At 59.3% G+C, this 16,250-nt stretch overlaps 1 protein-coding gene across 1 annotated transcript in view; it reads right to left on the reverse strand.

The window, feature by feature from the left end:
• The window catches only part of LOC144488262 (complement C2-like), a 56,407-nt gene extending 47,762 nt beyond the window's left edge, over positions 1 to 8,645 (reverse strand). Inside the window, exon 1 of the mRNA XM_078206303.1 lies at positions 8,464 to 8,645. Coding sequence (XP_078062429.1) covers positions 8,464 to 8,560 — 97 coding nt within the window. The 5' untranslated portion in view covers positions 8,561 to 8,645. The remainder of the gene's footprint in view (positions 1 to 8,463) is intronic.
• Positions 8,646 to 16,250: the final 7,605 nt, after the last annotated feature.

Raw genomic sequence — 16,250 nt, forward strand, 5'->3', positions numbered from 1 at the left:
GGCTGTGAAGGACATTGGGGAGAGCAGACCTGGAGCAGTAGGTACATTTTCGGCTTCCTTCTTTAAGAAAGGTTATACTTGCACTGGAAGCAGTTCAGAGCAACTTCCTTTAGTATAAGGGTCTGGCATATATAGGGTTAATGTGGGACTGAGTACAGTATTGCCCACACAGTGATCTAAGACCTGCACCGAGGGGTCAGTCTAGTGTTGGTCAGAGCTGTGCGCACAAGCTGGCATGAGACAGCTCCTAGCTTGAACATGGATTTGTTGTGGGAAGTGATTTAGATCGCATGACTCTCCTGAGGTGGTGTCCAGGAGAGTGATGTGGTCTAAATGGGTTTTAGCAAGGTTTTTCATGAGGTCCCTCATGGCAGACTGGCCGAGAAAACAAGGGGCCATGGGACCCAAGACAAAGTGGCACACTGGATCCAAAATGGGCTGAAAGGCAAGAAGCAGAGGATGGTGATGTGCGGGTTAGGTGCAGTGGCCATGCTAAATTGTTGCTTGGTATCCTGGGATGCGTAGGTTAGAGAGATTAGTGGGGTAAATGTGTGGGGTTACGGGGATAGGGCCTGGGTGGGATTGTCGGTGCAGACTCGATGGGCTGAATAGCCTCCTTCTGCACTGTAGAGATTCTATGATAGAGGGTTGTTTCTATGACTGGAAATCTGTTTCCAGTGGCTTCCACAGGGCTCAGTGCTGGGACCCTTGTTATCTCGAGTGTACATTAACAATTTGGATCGAAATTTTGACCTAAATATGATCAAGTAGTACACTGAGGGAGAATTTATCATGGCCAACGGACCTAACTCTCACATCGTTAGATTGTGGGAGGAAACCGGAGCACCCGGAGGAAACCCACGCAGACACAGGGAGGATGTGCAGACTCCGCACAGACAGTGACCCAAGCTGGGAATTGAACCCGGGCCCCTGGCGCTGTGAGACAGCAGTGCTAACCACTGTGCCATGGTAGATAAGAATCATAGAATCCCTACTGTGCAGAAGGAGGCCATTCGGTCCATTGAGTCTGCACCGACCACAATCCCACCTGGGTCTTATTCCCGTAACCCCACATATTTACCCTGCTAATCGAGTCAATTTAGCACAGCCCAATCAACCGAACCCGCACATCTTTGGAATGTGGGAGGAAACTGGAGCATCCGGAGGAAACCCACGGAGGCACGGGGAGAATGTGCAGACTCCACACAGACAGTGACCTGAGGCCGGAATTGAACCCAGGTCCCTGGCGCTGTGTGCCATTGAGAAGGCACATGGACTATTTGCCTTTATTAGCTGAGGCACAGAATACAAGAGCAAGGAGGTGATGCTGGAACTGGCTAGGCTAGGCCACAACTGGAGTACAGTGCTCAGTTCTTGTCGCCACACTGATTGCACTGGCAAGGGTGCAGAGGAGATGTACCAGAATGCTGCCTGGACTGGGCTGGGGTGAGAGGGGGGGAAGGGTGAGGAAACATGAGACAGGCTGGAGCTGTCGGCCTTGGAGCAGCAAAAGGTTGAGAGGGGACCGGATGGAAGTGTATAAGAGATTACGAGAGGCATGGAGAGGGTGAATATGATGGAACATTTTACATTTGTAGAGGGGGGGGGGGGGCGGAGGGGGGGGACGGAGGGGGGGGGGGCGGAGGAGGGAGGGGGGCCGGAGGGGGGGTGGGGGGCGGAGGGGGGGGCCAAAGAGGGGGGGGCCGAAGGGGGGGGGCCGGAGGAGGGGGGGGGGGAGCGGAGGGGGGGGGGAGCGGAGGGGGGGGGGAGCGGAGGGGGGGGGGCGGAGGGGGGAGGGGTGGGGCCGGAGGGGGGGGCAGAGGTGGGGGGGAGGGGGCAGAGGGGGGGGGAGGGGTCGGAGGGGGGGGGGGGGGGGCAGGAGGCGGGGGGTGGGGGGGGGCCGGAGGAGGGTGTGGGGGGGGGGGCCGGAGGGGGGGGGCGGGGGAGGGGGGGCAGGGGGGGAGGGGACGGAGGGGGTGGGCCGGAGGGGGGGGCAGGAGGGGGGGGCAGGAGGGGGGTGTGGGGGCGGGGCGCAGGGCGGGGGGGGGGGGGCGGGGGGCAGAGGGGGGGCAGAGGGGGGGCCGGAGCGGCAGAGGGGGGGCCGGAGCGGCGGGGGGTGGTCCGGAGGGGGGCGGGGCAGAGTGGGGCGGGGCAGAGTGGGGAGGGGGAGTGGGGAGGGGGAGTGGGGAGGGGGAGTGGGGAGGGGGAGTGGGGAGGGGGAGTGGGGAGGGGGAGTGGGGAGGGGGAGTGGGGGAGGGGGAGTGGGGAGGGGGAGTGGGGAGGGGGAGTGGGGAGGGGGAGTGGGGAGGGGGAGTGGGGAGGGGGAGTGGGGAGGGGGAGTGGGGAGGGGGAGTGGGGAGGGGGAGTGGGGAGGGGGAGTGGGGAGGGGGAGTGGGGAGGGGGCGTGGGGAGGGGGCGTGGGGAGGGGGAGTGGGGCGTGGGGAGGGGGAGTGGGGAGTGGGGAGGGGGAGTGGGAGTGGGGAGGGGGAGTGGGAGTGGGAGTGGGGAGGGAATGTGGGGAGGGAATGTGGGGAGGGAATGTGGGGAGGGGGAGTGGGGGGGAGTGGGAGTGGGGAGTGGGGGGGGGAGTGGGAGTGGGGAGTGGGAGGGGGAGTGGGAGGGGGAGTGGGAGGGGGAGTGGGAGTGGGAGGGGGAGTGGGAGTGGGAGTGGGAGGGGGAGGGGGAGGGGGAGTGGGAGGGGGAGGGGGAGGGGGAGTGGGAGGGGGAGTGGGAGGGGGAGTGGGGGAGGGGGAGTGGGAGGGGGAGTGGGAGGGGGAGTGGGGAGGGGGAGTGGAGTGGGAGGGGGGGAGGGGAGTGGGAGGGGGAGGGGGAGGGGGAGTGGGGAGGGGGAGGGGAGTGGGGAGGGGGAGGTGGGGGAGGGGGAGGGGGGAGGGGGTGGGGGAGGGGAGGGGGGAGGGGGTGGGGGGGGGGTGGGGGAGGGGGAGTGGGGGAGGGGGGAGTGGGGGAGGGGAAGGGGGGGGGGGGTGGGGGAGGGGGGAGGGGGGAGGGGAGGGGGGGGGGAGGGGGGAGGGGGAGGGGGGGGGGGGGGAGGGGGAGGGGGGAGGGAGGGAGGGGGGGGGAGGGGGGAGGGGGAGAGGGGGTGGGGGGAGGGGGAGGGGAGGGGGGGAGGGGGGAGGGGGAGGGGGAGGGGGGGAGGGGGAGGGGGAGGGGGAAGGGGAGGGGGAAGTGGGAGGGGGGAGGGGGAAGGGGGGAGAGGGAGGGGGAGGGGGAGATGGAGAGGGGAGGGGGAGGGAGGGAGGGAGGGGGGGAGGGGGAAGGGGGGAGGGGGGAGGGGGAGGGGGAAGGGGAGGGGCGAGGGGCGAGGGGGAGGGGCGAGGGGCGAGGGGCGAGGGGGAGGGGCGAGGGGGAGGGGCGAGGGGGAGGGGCGAGGGGGAGGGGCGAGGGGGAGGGGCGAGGGGGAGGGGCGAGGGGAGGGGCGAGGGGGAGGGGCGAGGGGGAGGGGCGAGGGGAGGGGCGAGGGGGGAGGGGCGAGGGGGGGGGCGAGGGGGAGGGGCGAGGGGGAGGGGCGAGGGGGAGGGGCGAGGGGGAGGGGCGAGGGGGAGGGGCGAGGGGAGGGGCGAGGGGGAGGGGCGAGGGGGAGGGGCGAGGGGGAGGGGCGAGGGGGAGGGGCGAGGGGGAGGGGCGAGGGGGAGGGGCGAGGGGGAGGGGCGAGGGGAGGGGCGAGGGGGAGGGGCGAGGGGGAGGGGCGAGGGGGAGGGGCGAGGGGGAGGGGCGAGGGGGAGGGGCGAGGGGGAGGGGCGAGGGGAGGGGCGAGGGGGAGGGGGCGAGGGGGAGGGGCGAGGGGGAGGGGCGAGGGGGAGGGGGCGAGGGGGAGGGGCGAGGGGAAGGGCGAGGGGGAAGGGCGAGGGGGAAAGGGCGAGGGGGAGGGGCGAGGGGGAGGGGCGAGGGGCGAGGGGGGAGGGGGAGGGGGAGGGGCGAGGGGAGGGGCGAGGGGGAGGGGCGAGGGGAGGGGCGAGGGGGAGGGGCGAGGGGGGAGGGGCGAGGGGGAGGGGCGAGGGGGAGGGGCGAGGGGGAGGGGCGAGGGGGAGGGGCGAGGGGGAGGGGCGAGGGGGAGGGGCGAGGGGGAGGGGCGAGGGGGAGGGGCGAGGGGGAGGGGCGAGGGGGAGGGGCGAGGGGGAGGGGCGAGGGGGAGGGGCGAGGGGGAGGGGGCGAGGGGAGAGGGGGAGGGGAGGGGGAGAGGGGGGAGGGGAGGGGGGAGCGGGGGGAGAGGAGGGGGAGAGGGGGGAGGGGAGGGGGGAGAGGGGGAGGGGAGGAGGGAGAGGGGGAGGGGAGGGGGGAGAGGGGGAGGGGAGGGGGAGAGGGGAGGGGGAGGGGGAGAGGGGGGAGGGGAGGGGGAGAGGGGGAGGGGGAGGGGGAGGGCGGAGAGGGGGGAGGGATACGGGTGGGGAGGGGGGAGAGATGGGGGAGGGGGGAATGGGGGGGAGGGGGGAGGGGGGAGGGTGAGGGGGAGAGGGGGAGGGGAGGGGAGGGGGGAGAGGGGGAGGGGGAGGGGGGAGAGGGGGGAGAGGGGGAGGGGAGGGGAGGGGGAGATGGGGGCGAGGGGAGGGGGAGGGGGGATGAGGGGAGGGGGGCATGGGGAGAGGGGGAGGGGAGGGGGAGGGGGCGGGAGGGGGGAGGGGAGGGGGGAGGGGGGGGGAGGGGGGAGGGGAGGGGGAGGGGGGAGGGGGAGGGGAGGGGGAGGGGGGAGGGGAGGTGGGAGGGGAGGTGGGAGGGGAGGGGGTAGGGGAGGGAGGAGGGTAGGGGAGGGGGGAGGAGGGGGGAGGGAGGGGAGGGGGCGGGGCAAGGGGTAGGGGGAGGGGCGAGGGGAGGGCAAGGGTGAGGGGAGGGGGATGCAAGGGGGTGAGGGGAGGGGGATGCAAGGGGGGTGCGAGGGGGGGCGAGGGGGAGCGGGAGGCGGGTCGAGGGGAGTGGGGAGTGGAGGGGGTGGCGGGGCGAGGGGAGGGGGGAGGGGAGGGAGGAGGGTAGGGGAGGGGGGGGAGGGGAGGGGGGAGGGGAGGGGAGGGGGCGGGGCAAGGGGTAGGGGAGGGGCGAGGGGAGGGCAAGGGTGAGGGGAGGGGGATGCAAGGGGGGTGAGGGGAGGGGGGATGCAAGGGGGGTGCGAGGGGGGGCGAGGGGAGCGGGAGGCGGGTCGAGGGGAGTGGGGAGTGGAGGGGTGGCGGGGCGAGGGGAGGGGGGAGGGGAGGGGGAGGGGAGGGGGAAGGGGAGGGGAGGGGAGGGGGGATGGGGGAGGGGAGGGGGGAGGGGAGGGGAGGGGGAGGGGGGAGGGGAGGGGGGAGGGGGGAGGGGAGGGGGAGGGGGGAGGGGAGGGGAGGGGAGGGGGGAGGAGGGGGGAGGGGGGAGGGGAGGGGGGAGGCGGGGCGAGGGAGGGGAGGGGAGCAGGAAGGCAGGGGAGGGGAGGGGGGAGGGGAGGGGGGAGGGGAGTAGGGGGAGGGGGAGAGGGGAGAAGGGGGAGGGGGAGGGGGGAGAAGGGGGAGGGGGAGAGGGGGAGGGGGAGAGGGGGAGGGGAGGGGGAGGGGAGGGGGAGAGGGGGAGGGGAGGGGGAGAGGGGGAGGGGAGAGGGGGAGGGGAGAGGGGAGAGGGGGAGGGGAGGGGGGAGAGGGGGGAGGGGGGAGGGGGAGCGGGGGGAGAGGAGGGGGAGAGGGGGGAGGGGAGGGGGGAGAGGGGGAGGGGAGGAGGGAGAGGGGAGGGGAGGGGGGAGGGGGAGGGGAGGGGGAGAGGGGGAGGGAGGGGGAGAGGGGGAGGGGAGGGGGGAGAGGGGAGGGGAGGGGGAGGGCGGAGAGGGGGAGGGATACGGGTGGGGAGGGGGGAGAGATGGGGGGAGGGGGGATGGGGGGGAGGGGGGAGGGGGAGGGTGAGGGGGTGAGGGGGAGAGGGGGGAGGGTGAGGGGGGAGAGGGGGAGGGGAGAGAGGGGGAGGGGGGGGAGGGGGGGGAGAGGGGAGGGGAGGGGAGGGGAGATGGGGGCGAGGGAGGGGGAGGGGGGATGAGGGGAGGGGGCAATGGGGAGGGGGAGGGGAGGGGGGAGGGGAGGGGGGAGGGGGCGGGAGGGGGGAGGGGAGGGGGGAGGGGGGGGGAGGGGGGAGGGGAGGGGGGAGGGGGGGAGGGAGGGGGAGGGGGGAGGGGAGGTGGGAGGGGAGGTGGGGAGGGGAGGTGGGAGGGGAGGGGGTAGGGGGGAGGAGGGAGGGGGGGGGGGGGAGGGGGAGGGGGGAGGGGAGGGGGAGGGGGGGGCAGGGGGAGGGGAGGGGCGAGGGGAGGGCAAGGGTGAGGGGAGGGGGATGCAAGGGGGGTGAGGGGGAGGGGGATGCAAGGGGGGTGCGAGGGGGGGCGAGGGGAGCGGGAGGCGGGTCGAGGGGAGTGGGGAGTGGAGGGGGTGGCGGGGCGAGGGGAGGGGGGAGGGGAGGGGGAGGGGAGGGGGAAGGGAGGGGAGGGGAGGGGGGATGGGGGAGGGAGGGGGGAGGGGAGGGGGAGGGGGGAGGGGAGGGGGGAGGGGGGAGGGGAGGGGGGAGGGGGAGGGAGGGGAGGGGAGGGGAGGGGGGAGGAGGGGGGAGGGGAGGGGGGAGGCGGGGCGAGGGGAGGGGAGGGGAGCAGGAAGGCAGGGGAGGGGAGGGGGGAGGGGAGGGGGGAGGGGGAGTAGGGGGAGGGGGAGAGGGGAGAAGGGGGAGGGGGAGAGGGAGGGGGGGAGAAGGGGGAGGGGGAGAGGGGAGGGGGAGAGGGGGAGGGGAGGGGGAGAGGGGAGGGGAGAGGGGGAGGGGAGAGGGGGAGAGGGGGAGGGGGGAGAGGGGGGAGGGGAGGGGGGGAGGGGGGGAGAGGAGGGGGAGAGGGGGGAGGGGAGGGGGAGGGGGGAGGGAGGAGGAGAGGGGGAGGGGAGGGGAGAGGGGGAGGGGGGGGGGAGAGGGGGAGGGGAGGGGGAGAGGGGGAGGGGAGGGGAGAGGGGGAGGGGGAGGGGGAGAGGGGAGGGGAGGGGAGGGGGAGGGCGGAGAGGGGGGAGGGATACGGGTGGGGAGGGGGGGAGATGGGGGGAGGGGGGATGGGGGGGAGGGGGAGGGGGAGGGTGAGGGGGAGAGGGGGAGAAGGGGGTGGGAGGGGGGAGAGGGGGGGGAGGGGGGAGGGGGGAGAGGGGGAGGGGAGGGGGGAGAGGGGGGGGGGGGGAGGGGGGGGGGGGAGAGCGGAGGGGGAGAGGGGGAGAGGGGAGGGGGAGAGGGGGAGGGGAGGGGGAGAGAGGGGAGAGCGGAGGGGGGAGAGGGGGAGGGGGGAGAGGGGAGGGCGGAGAGGGGGGAGGGTACGGGAGGGGAGGGGGGAGAGATGGGGGGGAGGGGGGATGGGAGGGCTTAGGAGGGGAGGGAGGGAGGGGGAAGGGGAATGGAGAGGGTCAGGTTTTGGAGAGGAAGCAGAAGAAAGTGGAAAGGAAATACACAGAGAGAAAAGGATGGAATCGAAGAGGGAGAGAGAGGTAGAGAGGGCGGAAGTTAGGAGAGGGGGAAAGGGACAGAGGGTGGGTGGGTGATGGAGGGGGACAGAGGGAGTGGGACAGAGTGGGGAGGAGATGGAGGGGATAGAGCAGACAGAGAAAAGGAGGGAGCAGTGGAAGTGAGAGATCGTTAAAGAGGGAAGGGGAAGGAATTAGGAAGAGGATGGGAGGAGATCGTTGGAGACAAGAGGGATGCAAAAAAGGGAGTAGAGAGGAGGACTCAGTGGGAGATGGTGGAGACAGAGAAAGCGAGAGAGAGCCTGGGGTATTGGGGGTGCGGGAGTAAATTGGACATATGGATTACAGGGGGAGGATTTGTTGAAAGTGCATCTCTTTCCCTGAGATCAGTGTGGGTGGAACTAGTTATGTTAAAATAGCTCTGACATTGGGCAAAGGAACGTCTGCCAGTTTCATCAGCACTTTGCTCAGCTTACTTAATGTTGTGTCCCCTTTAGTTCAATGTACAATGCTGTTGCCTCTTGAGTCAAAAGGTCCTACGTTCAAATTTCCCCCACCCGAGACTTGAGCCCAAATCTCAGCTGACACTCCCAGTGCAGTATTGAGAGAATGTTACACTGTCATCGGTCCTGTCTTTCAGATGAGATATGAAACCAAGGCCCCGACAACCCTCTCAGGTACACAAGTACGACTTAGTTTCCTGACAAACTCACCCCTTAATAGCGGACATGATCATTTATCTCATTTCTTGCTTGCTGTGACGATTGACTATTATTGACCACCCTACAACAGTGAGAATATTTCTCACATGGTTGCAAAGATCACCAGTGATCACAAAAGGGTGGATCAATGCAAAAATCTCCTTAAGAGATAGCGATTGAATTTAAGATTGAATCAGGCCCCCGACCAGTTAATTCGAAAGATAAATGCCTCACCCTTAGGGCGTGGTGTAGAATCAGGAAAAGAGAGCCCTTAATTTGCCAATCGTGGCCAGACTTTGCACCAAAGTCTCACTTACCTTTAACACCCGTTAGAAACGCAAGGCAGAGGACGAGGAACCTGAACGGCTTCATTCCTGAATTCCGGAGAGAAGCAAAATGTCCACCCACTCCCATCGGTGTGGTAGACACTGAATCCTGACTAGGACAGGGGTGATTGAACTTTTAGGCTGTTCATTAACTGCGGGTGTAAACACGGGATAAGAAACATGTTGTGTCCTTTGGATGTGTTTCAGAGGTAAAATAAAGTTCATACATGATCCTTCCACATATTACCCCCCTCCTGCAGAGGGTTTCCCAGTAAATTATCAGAATTTTGGAAACATTCACAGTTTGATATCCATTGATTAATGAGGCAAGTATCTCTCAGTACGTGGGACCGTTGTTTTGTCAAGATTTGCCCTGTGTACACAAGGCAAAAGTAACCAAAGTTACGGGAAAGTGCATCATTTCCCAACCATTGATTACACAAGGCTGGCATTGGATGCCAATTCTGTTTTTTTTTCATATTTGTTTCCAGGAATAGGTATTCCTGGCAACCACTGCCCATTCCTGGCCACCACTGCCCATTCCTGGCAACCACTGCCACCTAGGTGTGCAAGTCCACAAATCCTTGAAGGTGGCAACACAGGTGGAGAAGGTGGTGAAGAAGGCATATGGTATGCTTGCCTTTATAGGACGGGGTATAGAGTATAAAAGCTGGAGTCTGATGATGCAGCTGTATAGAACGCTGGTTAGGCCACATTTGGAGTACTGCGTCCAGTTCTGGTCGCCGCACTACCAGAAGGACGTGGAGGCATTGGAGAGAGTGCAGAGAAGGTTTACCAGGATGTTGCCTGGTATGGAGGGTCTTAGCTATGAGGAGAGATTGGGTAGACTGGGGTTGTTCTCCTTGGAAAGACGGAGAATGAGGGGAGATCTAATAGAGGTATACAAGATTATGAAGGGTATAGATAGGGTGAACAGTGGGAAGCCAATCAACCTAACCTGCACATCTTTCAGATTGTGGGAGGAAACTGGAGCACCCGGAGGAAACCCGCGCAGACACGGGGAGAATGTGCAGACTCCACACAGACAGTGACCCAAGGCCGGAATTGACCTGGCGCTGAGGCAGCACTGCTAACCACCGTGCCACTGTGCCACCCCTCCCTAAAGGATATTTCATTCCATATTTAGTCAAGTAATCTCTTCAACAGTAGTGGTGGGATTTGAACTCAAAATGTCAACTTGATTGCTGAACCAGTGCCACAGCCATAGTCCCACCATATCAGGCTTGCAGTGGTTAACCTCCCTGTCACAACCTCTTTCCATATTACAAACACTCCCTCTATTACAACTTATGCATCACAACCTCTCCCCTCCATTACAATTTCATTCTATTACAACTTCTTTTTCTGTTACCACATCCGCTCCTGCTCATCGCATCTCTCTCGATAAAGCGAGATAGGGCGGCATGGTGGCACAGTGGTTAGGACTGCTGCCTCACTGCACCAGGTACCCTGGGTTGGATTCCCAGCTTGGGTCATTGTCTGTGTGGAGTCTGCACGTTCTCCTCGTGTCTGTGCGGGTTTCCTCCAGGTGCTCCAGTTTCTTCCCACAGTCTGAAAGATGTGCAGTTAGGTTGATTGGCCATGCTAAATTGACCCATGATGCTGGTTAGGTGCATTGGCATTGCTAAACTCTCCCTCAGTGTATCTGAACAGGCGCCGGAGTGTGGTGACTGGGGAATTTTCACAGTAACTTCAATGCAGTGTTCATAAGCCTACTTGTGACAGTAGTAAATAAACTTTAAATCCCCTTGCCTGAGCATGAATCTACAGCCTTCTGCCTTAAAAATATTCAAAGACTCTGTTCCACAACCAGGAAGAGAAACCTCCAGAGAAAAAATTTCACCTCATCTCCGTTTTAAATCAGCTAACCCTTTGTTTTAAACTATGACCGCTTGGTCCTAGGTTCTCCCACAACAGGAAACATCCTCCCTACATCCACTCTGTCAAGACTCCTTAGAATCTTATATTTTAATCCAGTCACTTCTTTACTCTTCTAAACTCCAGCAGATACAAGCCTAGTCTGCCCAAACCTTCTCATAAGACAACCGCCAATTCCAGGTGTTAATCGGGGGAACCATAGAATCCCTACAATGTAGAAAGGCCATTCAGTCTATCAGGTCTGCACCAGCTCTCCGAAAGAGCATACCATCCAAGCCCTCTCTTCCGCCCAAATCCTGTAAGCCAGTGCATTTATCATGGCTTATCCACCTAATCTACACACCTTTGGACACTAAAGGGCAATTTAGCATGGGCAATCCACCTAACCTGCACATCTTTGGACTGTGGGAGGAAACCAGAGCACCTGGAGAGAACGTGCAAATCTCACTCAATCACTGGAGGCTGGAATTGAACCCGGGTCCCTGACACTGTGAGGCAGCAGTGCCAACCAGTGTGCCACCATGCCATAACTGGAAGTTCCTGCCTGCGGGCGATGATGAGCTGATTCTGCCGGGCACAGAGAAAGGGGTTGTGGGTCTGGAGAATTCTACCCATTGTTTCCATCGGTCAGGGAATTGTGAACACAGGGTCAGTCTCAGGATTAAAGGGCCAATCATTTAGGACTGAATTGAGAAATTTCTTCACTCAGATGGCTGTCTCTTTGGGATTCTCTAGCCTAGTGGGGTTTTAAGAAACTATTTCACAGTATGTGGGCATCGCTGGCTCGGTCAGCATTTTTATTGTTCAGCCCTAATTGCCCCTCAAGAAGGTGGCAGTGTAACCCCTTCTTGAATCACTGCAGTCCATTGTTGTGGAAGCTCCAACAATGTCTACATTTAAGGCTGGGAAAGACAGATTTTTATCTCTCGGGATATGGGGAACGGGTGGAAAAATGGCCAAAGGTCAGCAATGATCATTCTCTGAACTGCTCCCAATGCAGTGAGGGAATGAATGCCTGTGGCTATCACCTCTGTGGATCTACAGAGGGCATTTAATAATGTTCCACTCGGGGATCATCCGGAAAAACGAGAGGACGCAGAATGGGAGGTAGTGAGACTAAAGGGCAGATTAACATGATGTGGCAAATGGCACTCCCGGAATCCGTTCTGGGGCCCCAGTGAGCTGCCTTATTACATGACTTGGAGTGATATCATGTATCATCGAGTGATACATGTATCATGGAGTGATTACAGCACAGGAGGAGGCCATTCTGCTCATTGTTTGCGCCAACTCTCTGCAAGCGTGCCATTTCCCTGCAATTCTTTTCTTGTTTAGACAATAATCCAATTCTCTTTTGAAATACTTGACTAAAGCTGCTCTCACCACACTCTCGGGCAGTGCATTCCAGATCCAAACAACTCGCTGTGAGAAAATGTTTCTCCTCAAAAAGGTTGGTGCCCTCTGGTTGATGGCCTTTCCGCCTCTGGAACAGTTTCTCCCTCTTCACCTCAGGAATATGAACACCTCTATCAAATCACCTCTTAGCATTTTCATCTCCAAGCAAAGCAGTCCCAGCTTCACTATTTACATTCAGCTGATCAGAAACTGAACTGGACGAGACATATAAATACTACGGCTACAAGAGCAGGCCAAAGGCCAGGAGTCCTGTGGAAAGTAACTCACCTCCTGATCCCCCAAAGCCTGTCCACCAGCTACAAGGCACGAGTCAGGAGTGTGATGGAATACTCTCCACTTGCCTGATGAGTGCAGCTCCAACAACACTCACGCAGCTCCACGCCATCCAGGACAAAACAGCCCACTTGATTGTTACCCTTTCTACGAACATTCACTCCCATCACCACCCATAATAGTATATGGTGAGGGAATAAATCTGAAGCTTATCTTTTACCTTAAGCAAGTGTATTCTCAGTGCCTGCTGCTGTCAGACTTTTAAATGGACTTACCTTGCATTAAGTTGATCTTTCTCTACACCCTAGCTATGACTATATTCTGCACTCTCGTGTTTCCTTCTCTATGAACGGTATGCTTTGTCAGCATTGCATGCAAGAAACAATACTTTTCACTGTATGTTAATACATGTGACAATAATAAATCAAATCAAAAACAGCTTCTCCCCTGCTGCCATCAGACTTTTGAATGGACCTACCCTGCATTAAGTTGATCTTTCTCTACACCCTAGCTATGACTGTAACACTATATTCTGCACCTTCGCCTTTCCTTCTCCCCTGTGTATTCTATGAACGGTATGTTTTGTCTGTATAGCGCAAGAAACAATGCCTTTCACTGTATCCCAATCCATGTGACAACAATAAATCAAATCAAATCAAATGCACAGCAACAGCCTTGTGTACCATCTACAAGATGCACTGTAGAAACTCAACAATGTTCCTGAAACAGCTCCTTCCAGACACATGACCATCTAGAAAGACAAGTGTGGCAGATACCTGGTAACATCACCAGCTAGAGCTTCCCCTCCAAGTCACTCACCATCCTCACTTGGAAATATATTGTTGTTCCTTCATTGTCGCTGGGTCAAATTTCTGGATCTCCCTCCCTAACAGCCCTGTGGGTTTACCTACACCACAGGGAATACAGTGAACAAAAAGAACGAAGAAAATTACAGCACAGGAACAGGCCCTTCGGCCCTCCAAGCCTGCACCGACCACGCTGCCCGACTGAACTAAAACCCCCCTACCCTTCCAGGGACCGTATCCCTCTATTCCCATCCTATTCATGTATTTGTCCAGACGCCCCTTAAAACTCACTATCGTATCTGCTTCCACTACCTCCCCTGGCAGCGAGTTCCAGGCACTCACCACCCTTTGTGTAAAAAACTTGCCTCGTACATCTCCTTTAAACCTTGCCCCTTAAACCTGTGCCCCCTAGTAATTGACTCTTCCACCCTAGGAAAAAGCTTCTGACTGTCCACTCTGACCATGCCCCTCATAATCTTGTAGAGTTCTAACAGTGGTTCAAGGAGGCAACTTACTGCTACCTTCTCATGGGCAATTAGGGATTGTCAATGTATCACCAATGCATCCTTTAACAATCACATTGTTGAGATAATTGCACTGTTAAAGATAACTGGCTCAATCTCCAAAAAAGACACAGCTGGAACAGTTGGGTGAGGGAAAGCAAGAGGTTACTGTGCTGAGAATACACTTGCTTAGGGTAAAAGATAAGCTTCTGACCTATTCCCTCACCATATACTATTATTGGAGTTAACAGAGATGGGCAATAACTGCTGGCCTAGCCAGTGGCACCCTCATCCCGTAAATGAATTTTTAAAAACTAAAGTTCCTCACCACTGAAACCATCTCAAGAATCTTTTCTGGACCCTCTCCAATGCCTCAACATCTAGTGTAAAGCCTGATGAGCCCAATTTGGACACAATACTTCCATGCTATGTGTCTCAATTTGCAAATGACAGTAAGTTGGACTGGGTAATAAGTCATGCACATGAAGGCAGGAGACTCCCAGACGCATAGGCAGAACAGGGAGGGCAAAACATTGTCCAGTGGAATTCAATACGTGGTTGCCCCCTTTCAAGGGCCCAAGAAAGCAAAATCTGTGACAAATCTTTCTTCACTTGAAGGTCGGAGGCTGAGGGGGGCGACCTGATAGAGGTTTACAAAATTATGTGGGGCGTGGATAGAATGGATAGTTGGAGTATTTTTCCCAGGGTAGAAATTAGGGCAGCACAGTGGCACAGTGGTTAGCAGTGCTGCCTCACAGCGCCAGGGACCCGGGTTCGATCCTCGGCTTGGGTCACTGTCTGTGCCGAGTCTGCACATTCTCCCCGTGTCTGCATGGGTTTCCTTCTGATGCTCCGGTTTCCTCCCTCAGTCCGAAAGGCGTGCTGGTTAGGTGAACTGGCCATGCTAAATCCGGTGACTAGAGGATTTTCACAGTAACTTCAACACAGTGTTAGTGTAAGCCTAATTGTGACAACAATAACATGTTTAAAATGTCAATTACTCGGGGACATAGGTTTAAGGTAAAATGGGGAAAGTTTAAAGATGCGAGAGACACATTTTTTTTTACACAGAGGGTGGTAAGTGCCTGGAATGCGCTGCCAGAGGAGGTGGTAGAAGCAGATATAATAGCTACAATAAATGTTTAAGAGGCAGCTTGACAGATACACAAATAGACAGGGAATAGAAGGTTAGAGACCACGGAGAGGCAAAAGGTCTTTTGTTTACCAAGGTGTCATGCGTTGGCTTGCTGGGCCAAGAGTCCTGTTCCTGTGCTGTACTGTTCTTTGTGCCATTTCTAACTGGCGTGCATAGAGGAGAAAAGCACAGAGATTCAGGAGTTCAATAGACAAATCATTTAAAGCCTCCAGACAGGTACAAAAAAAAATCCCAAAACTACAAGTGGCTCATGGATGGCCTGCATCTCCAGAGGGCTGGGATGCAAAGAGCAGGAAGTGATGTTGAGTTTGTACAGAGCCTTGGTCAGATCCCGTCTGGATATCTACACTTTGCTTTCTTTCTTACTCGCTTGAGGGAGGAAGCATTTGTTTCCCTTTACTAAATGGTGAAAAGCAGTGAAAATGCAACAAAACTTGGAAGTCCAGGTACGTAGATCACTGAAATGTCTTGGACTCGCACAGAAGATAATCAAAGAACCTAATGGAATGCTGGCCTTTATATGGAGAGAATTAGAATACAAGAGGGAAGAAATCATGCTTCTGACCACACGGGAACACTGAGCAGTTCTGGACTTGAGGAAGGATATAATAACTTTGAAGGGAGAGCAGTGTAGCTTTACCAGAATGATAGCTGGACTCAGAAGGTTCAGGACCCACCGAGGGTGACACAATGGCACAGTGTTTAGCACTGTTGCCTCACAGTGGGTTGGGATCCGGCCTCAGGTGACTGCCTGTGTGGAGTTTGCACATTCCCCCCTTGTCTGTGTGGGTTCTCTCAGGTGCTCCTGTTTCCTCCCACAGTCCAAAGAAGTGCAGGTTAAGTGGATTGACCATGCGAAATTGTCCCTGAGTGTCCAAGCTGTGTAGGTGAGGGGGATTAGCGTGGTGAATTTGTGGGGTTACGGGGATAGGACCTGGCTGGGCTGCTCTGTCGGAGGGTGGATGCAGACCTGTTGGGCTGAATGGCCTCCTTCTGTACTGTGAATCTATAAATCACACAAACCAGGGCAGTATTCCCAGGAATTTAGAAGTGAAGGGTGATTTTGTCCAGGTTTACAAGCTATGAAGAGGAGCAGGATGGGGGTGGGTAAACTCTTTGTGCTGGCTGAGGAGTCATAGGGTTTTACAGCACAGAGAGGCCCTTCGGCCCATCATGCCTGCACTGGCCATCAAGCATCCATCCCTTCTAATCCCATTTTCCAGGACTTGGTCCATACCTTGTATGCTTTGGCGTTTCAAGTGCTCATCTAAATGCTTAGGGCTCCTGCCTCTACCACCTTTTCAGGCAGTGAATTAAAGATTGCCACCACCCTCTGGGTAAAAAAGCTTTTCCTCAACAGTGGCACAGTTGTCAGCACTGCTGCCGCACAGCACAAGGGACCTGGGTTCGATTCCAGCCTTGGGTCACTGTCTGTGCGGATTCTGCATGTTCTCCCCGTGTCTGCATCGGCTTCCTCCGGGTGCTCTGGTTTCCTCCCACAGTCCGTAGATGTGCTGGTTAGGTGCATTGGCCGTGCTAAATTCTCACTCAGCGTACCCCAACAGGTGCCGGAGTGTGGCAACTAGGGGATTTCCACATAACTTAATTGCAGTGTTAATGGGGCGGCACAGTGGTTAGCACTGCTGTCCCACAGCGTCAGGGACCCGGGTTCGATTCCCGGCTTGGGTCACTATCTGTGTGGAGTCCGCATGTTCTCCCCCGTGT

Source organism: Mustelus asterias, unplaced genomic scaffold (genome assembly GCF_964213995.1).
Source record: "Mustelus asterias unplaced genomic scaffold, sMusAst1.hap1.1 HAP1_SCAFFOLD_1422, whole genome shotgun sequence".
NCBI classification, from domain to species: Eukaryota; Metazoa; Chordata; class Chondrichthyes; order Carcharhiniformes; family Triakidae; genus Mustelus; species Mustelus asterias.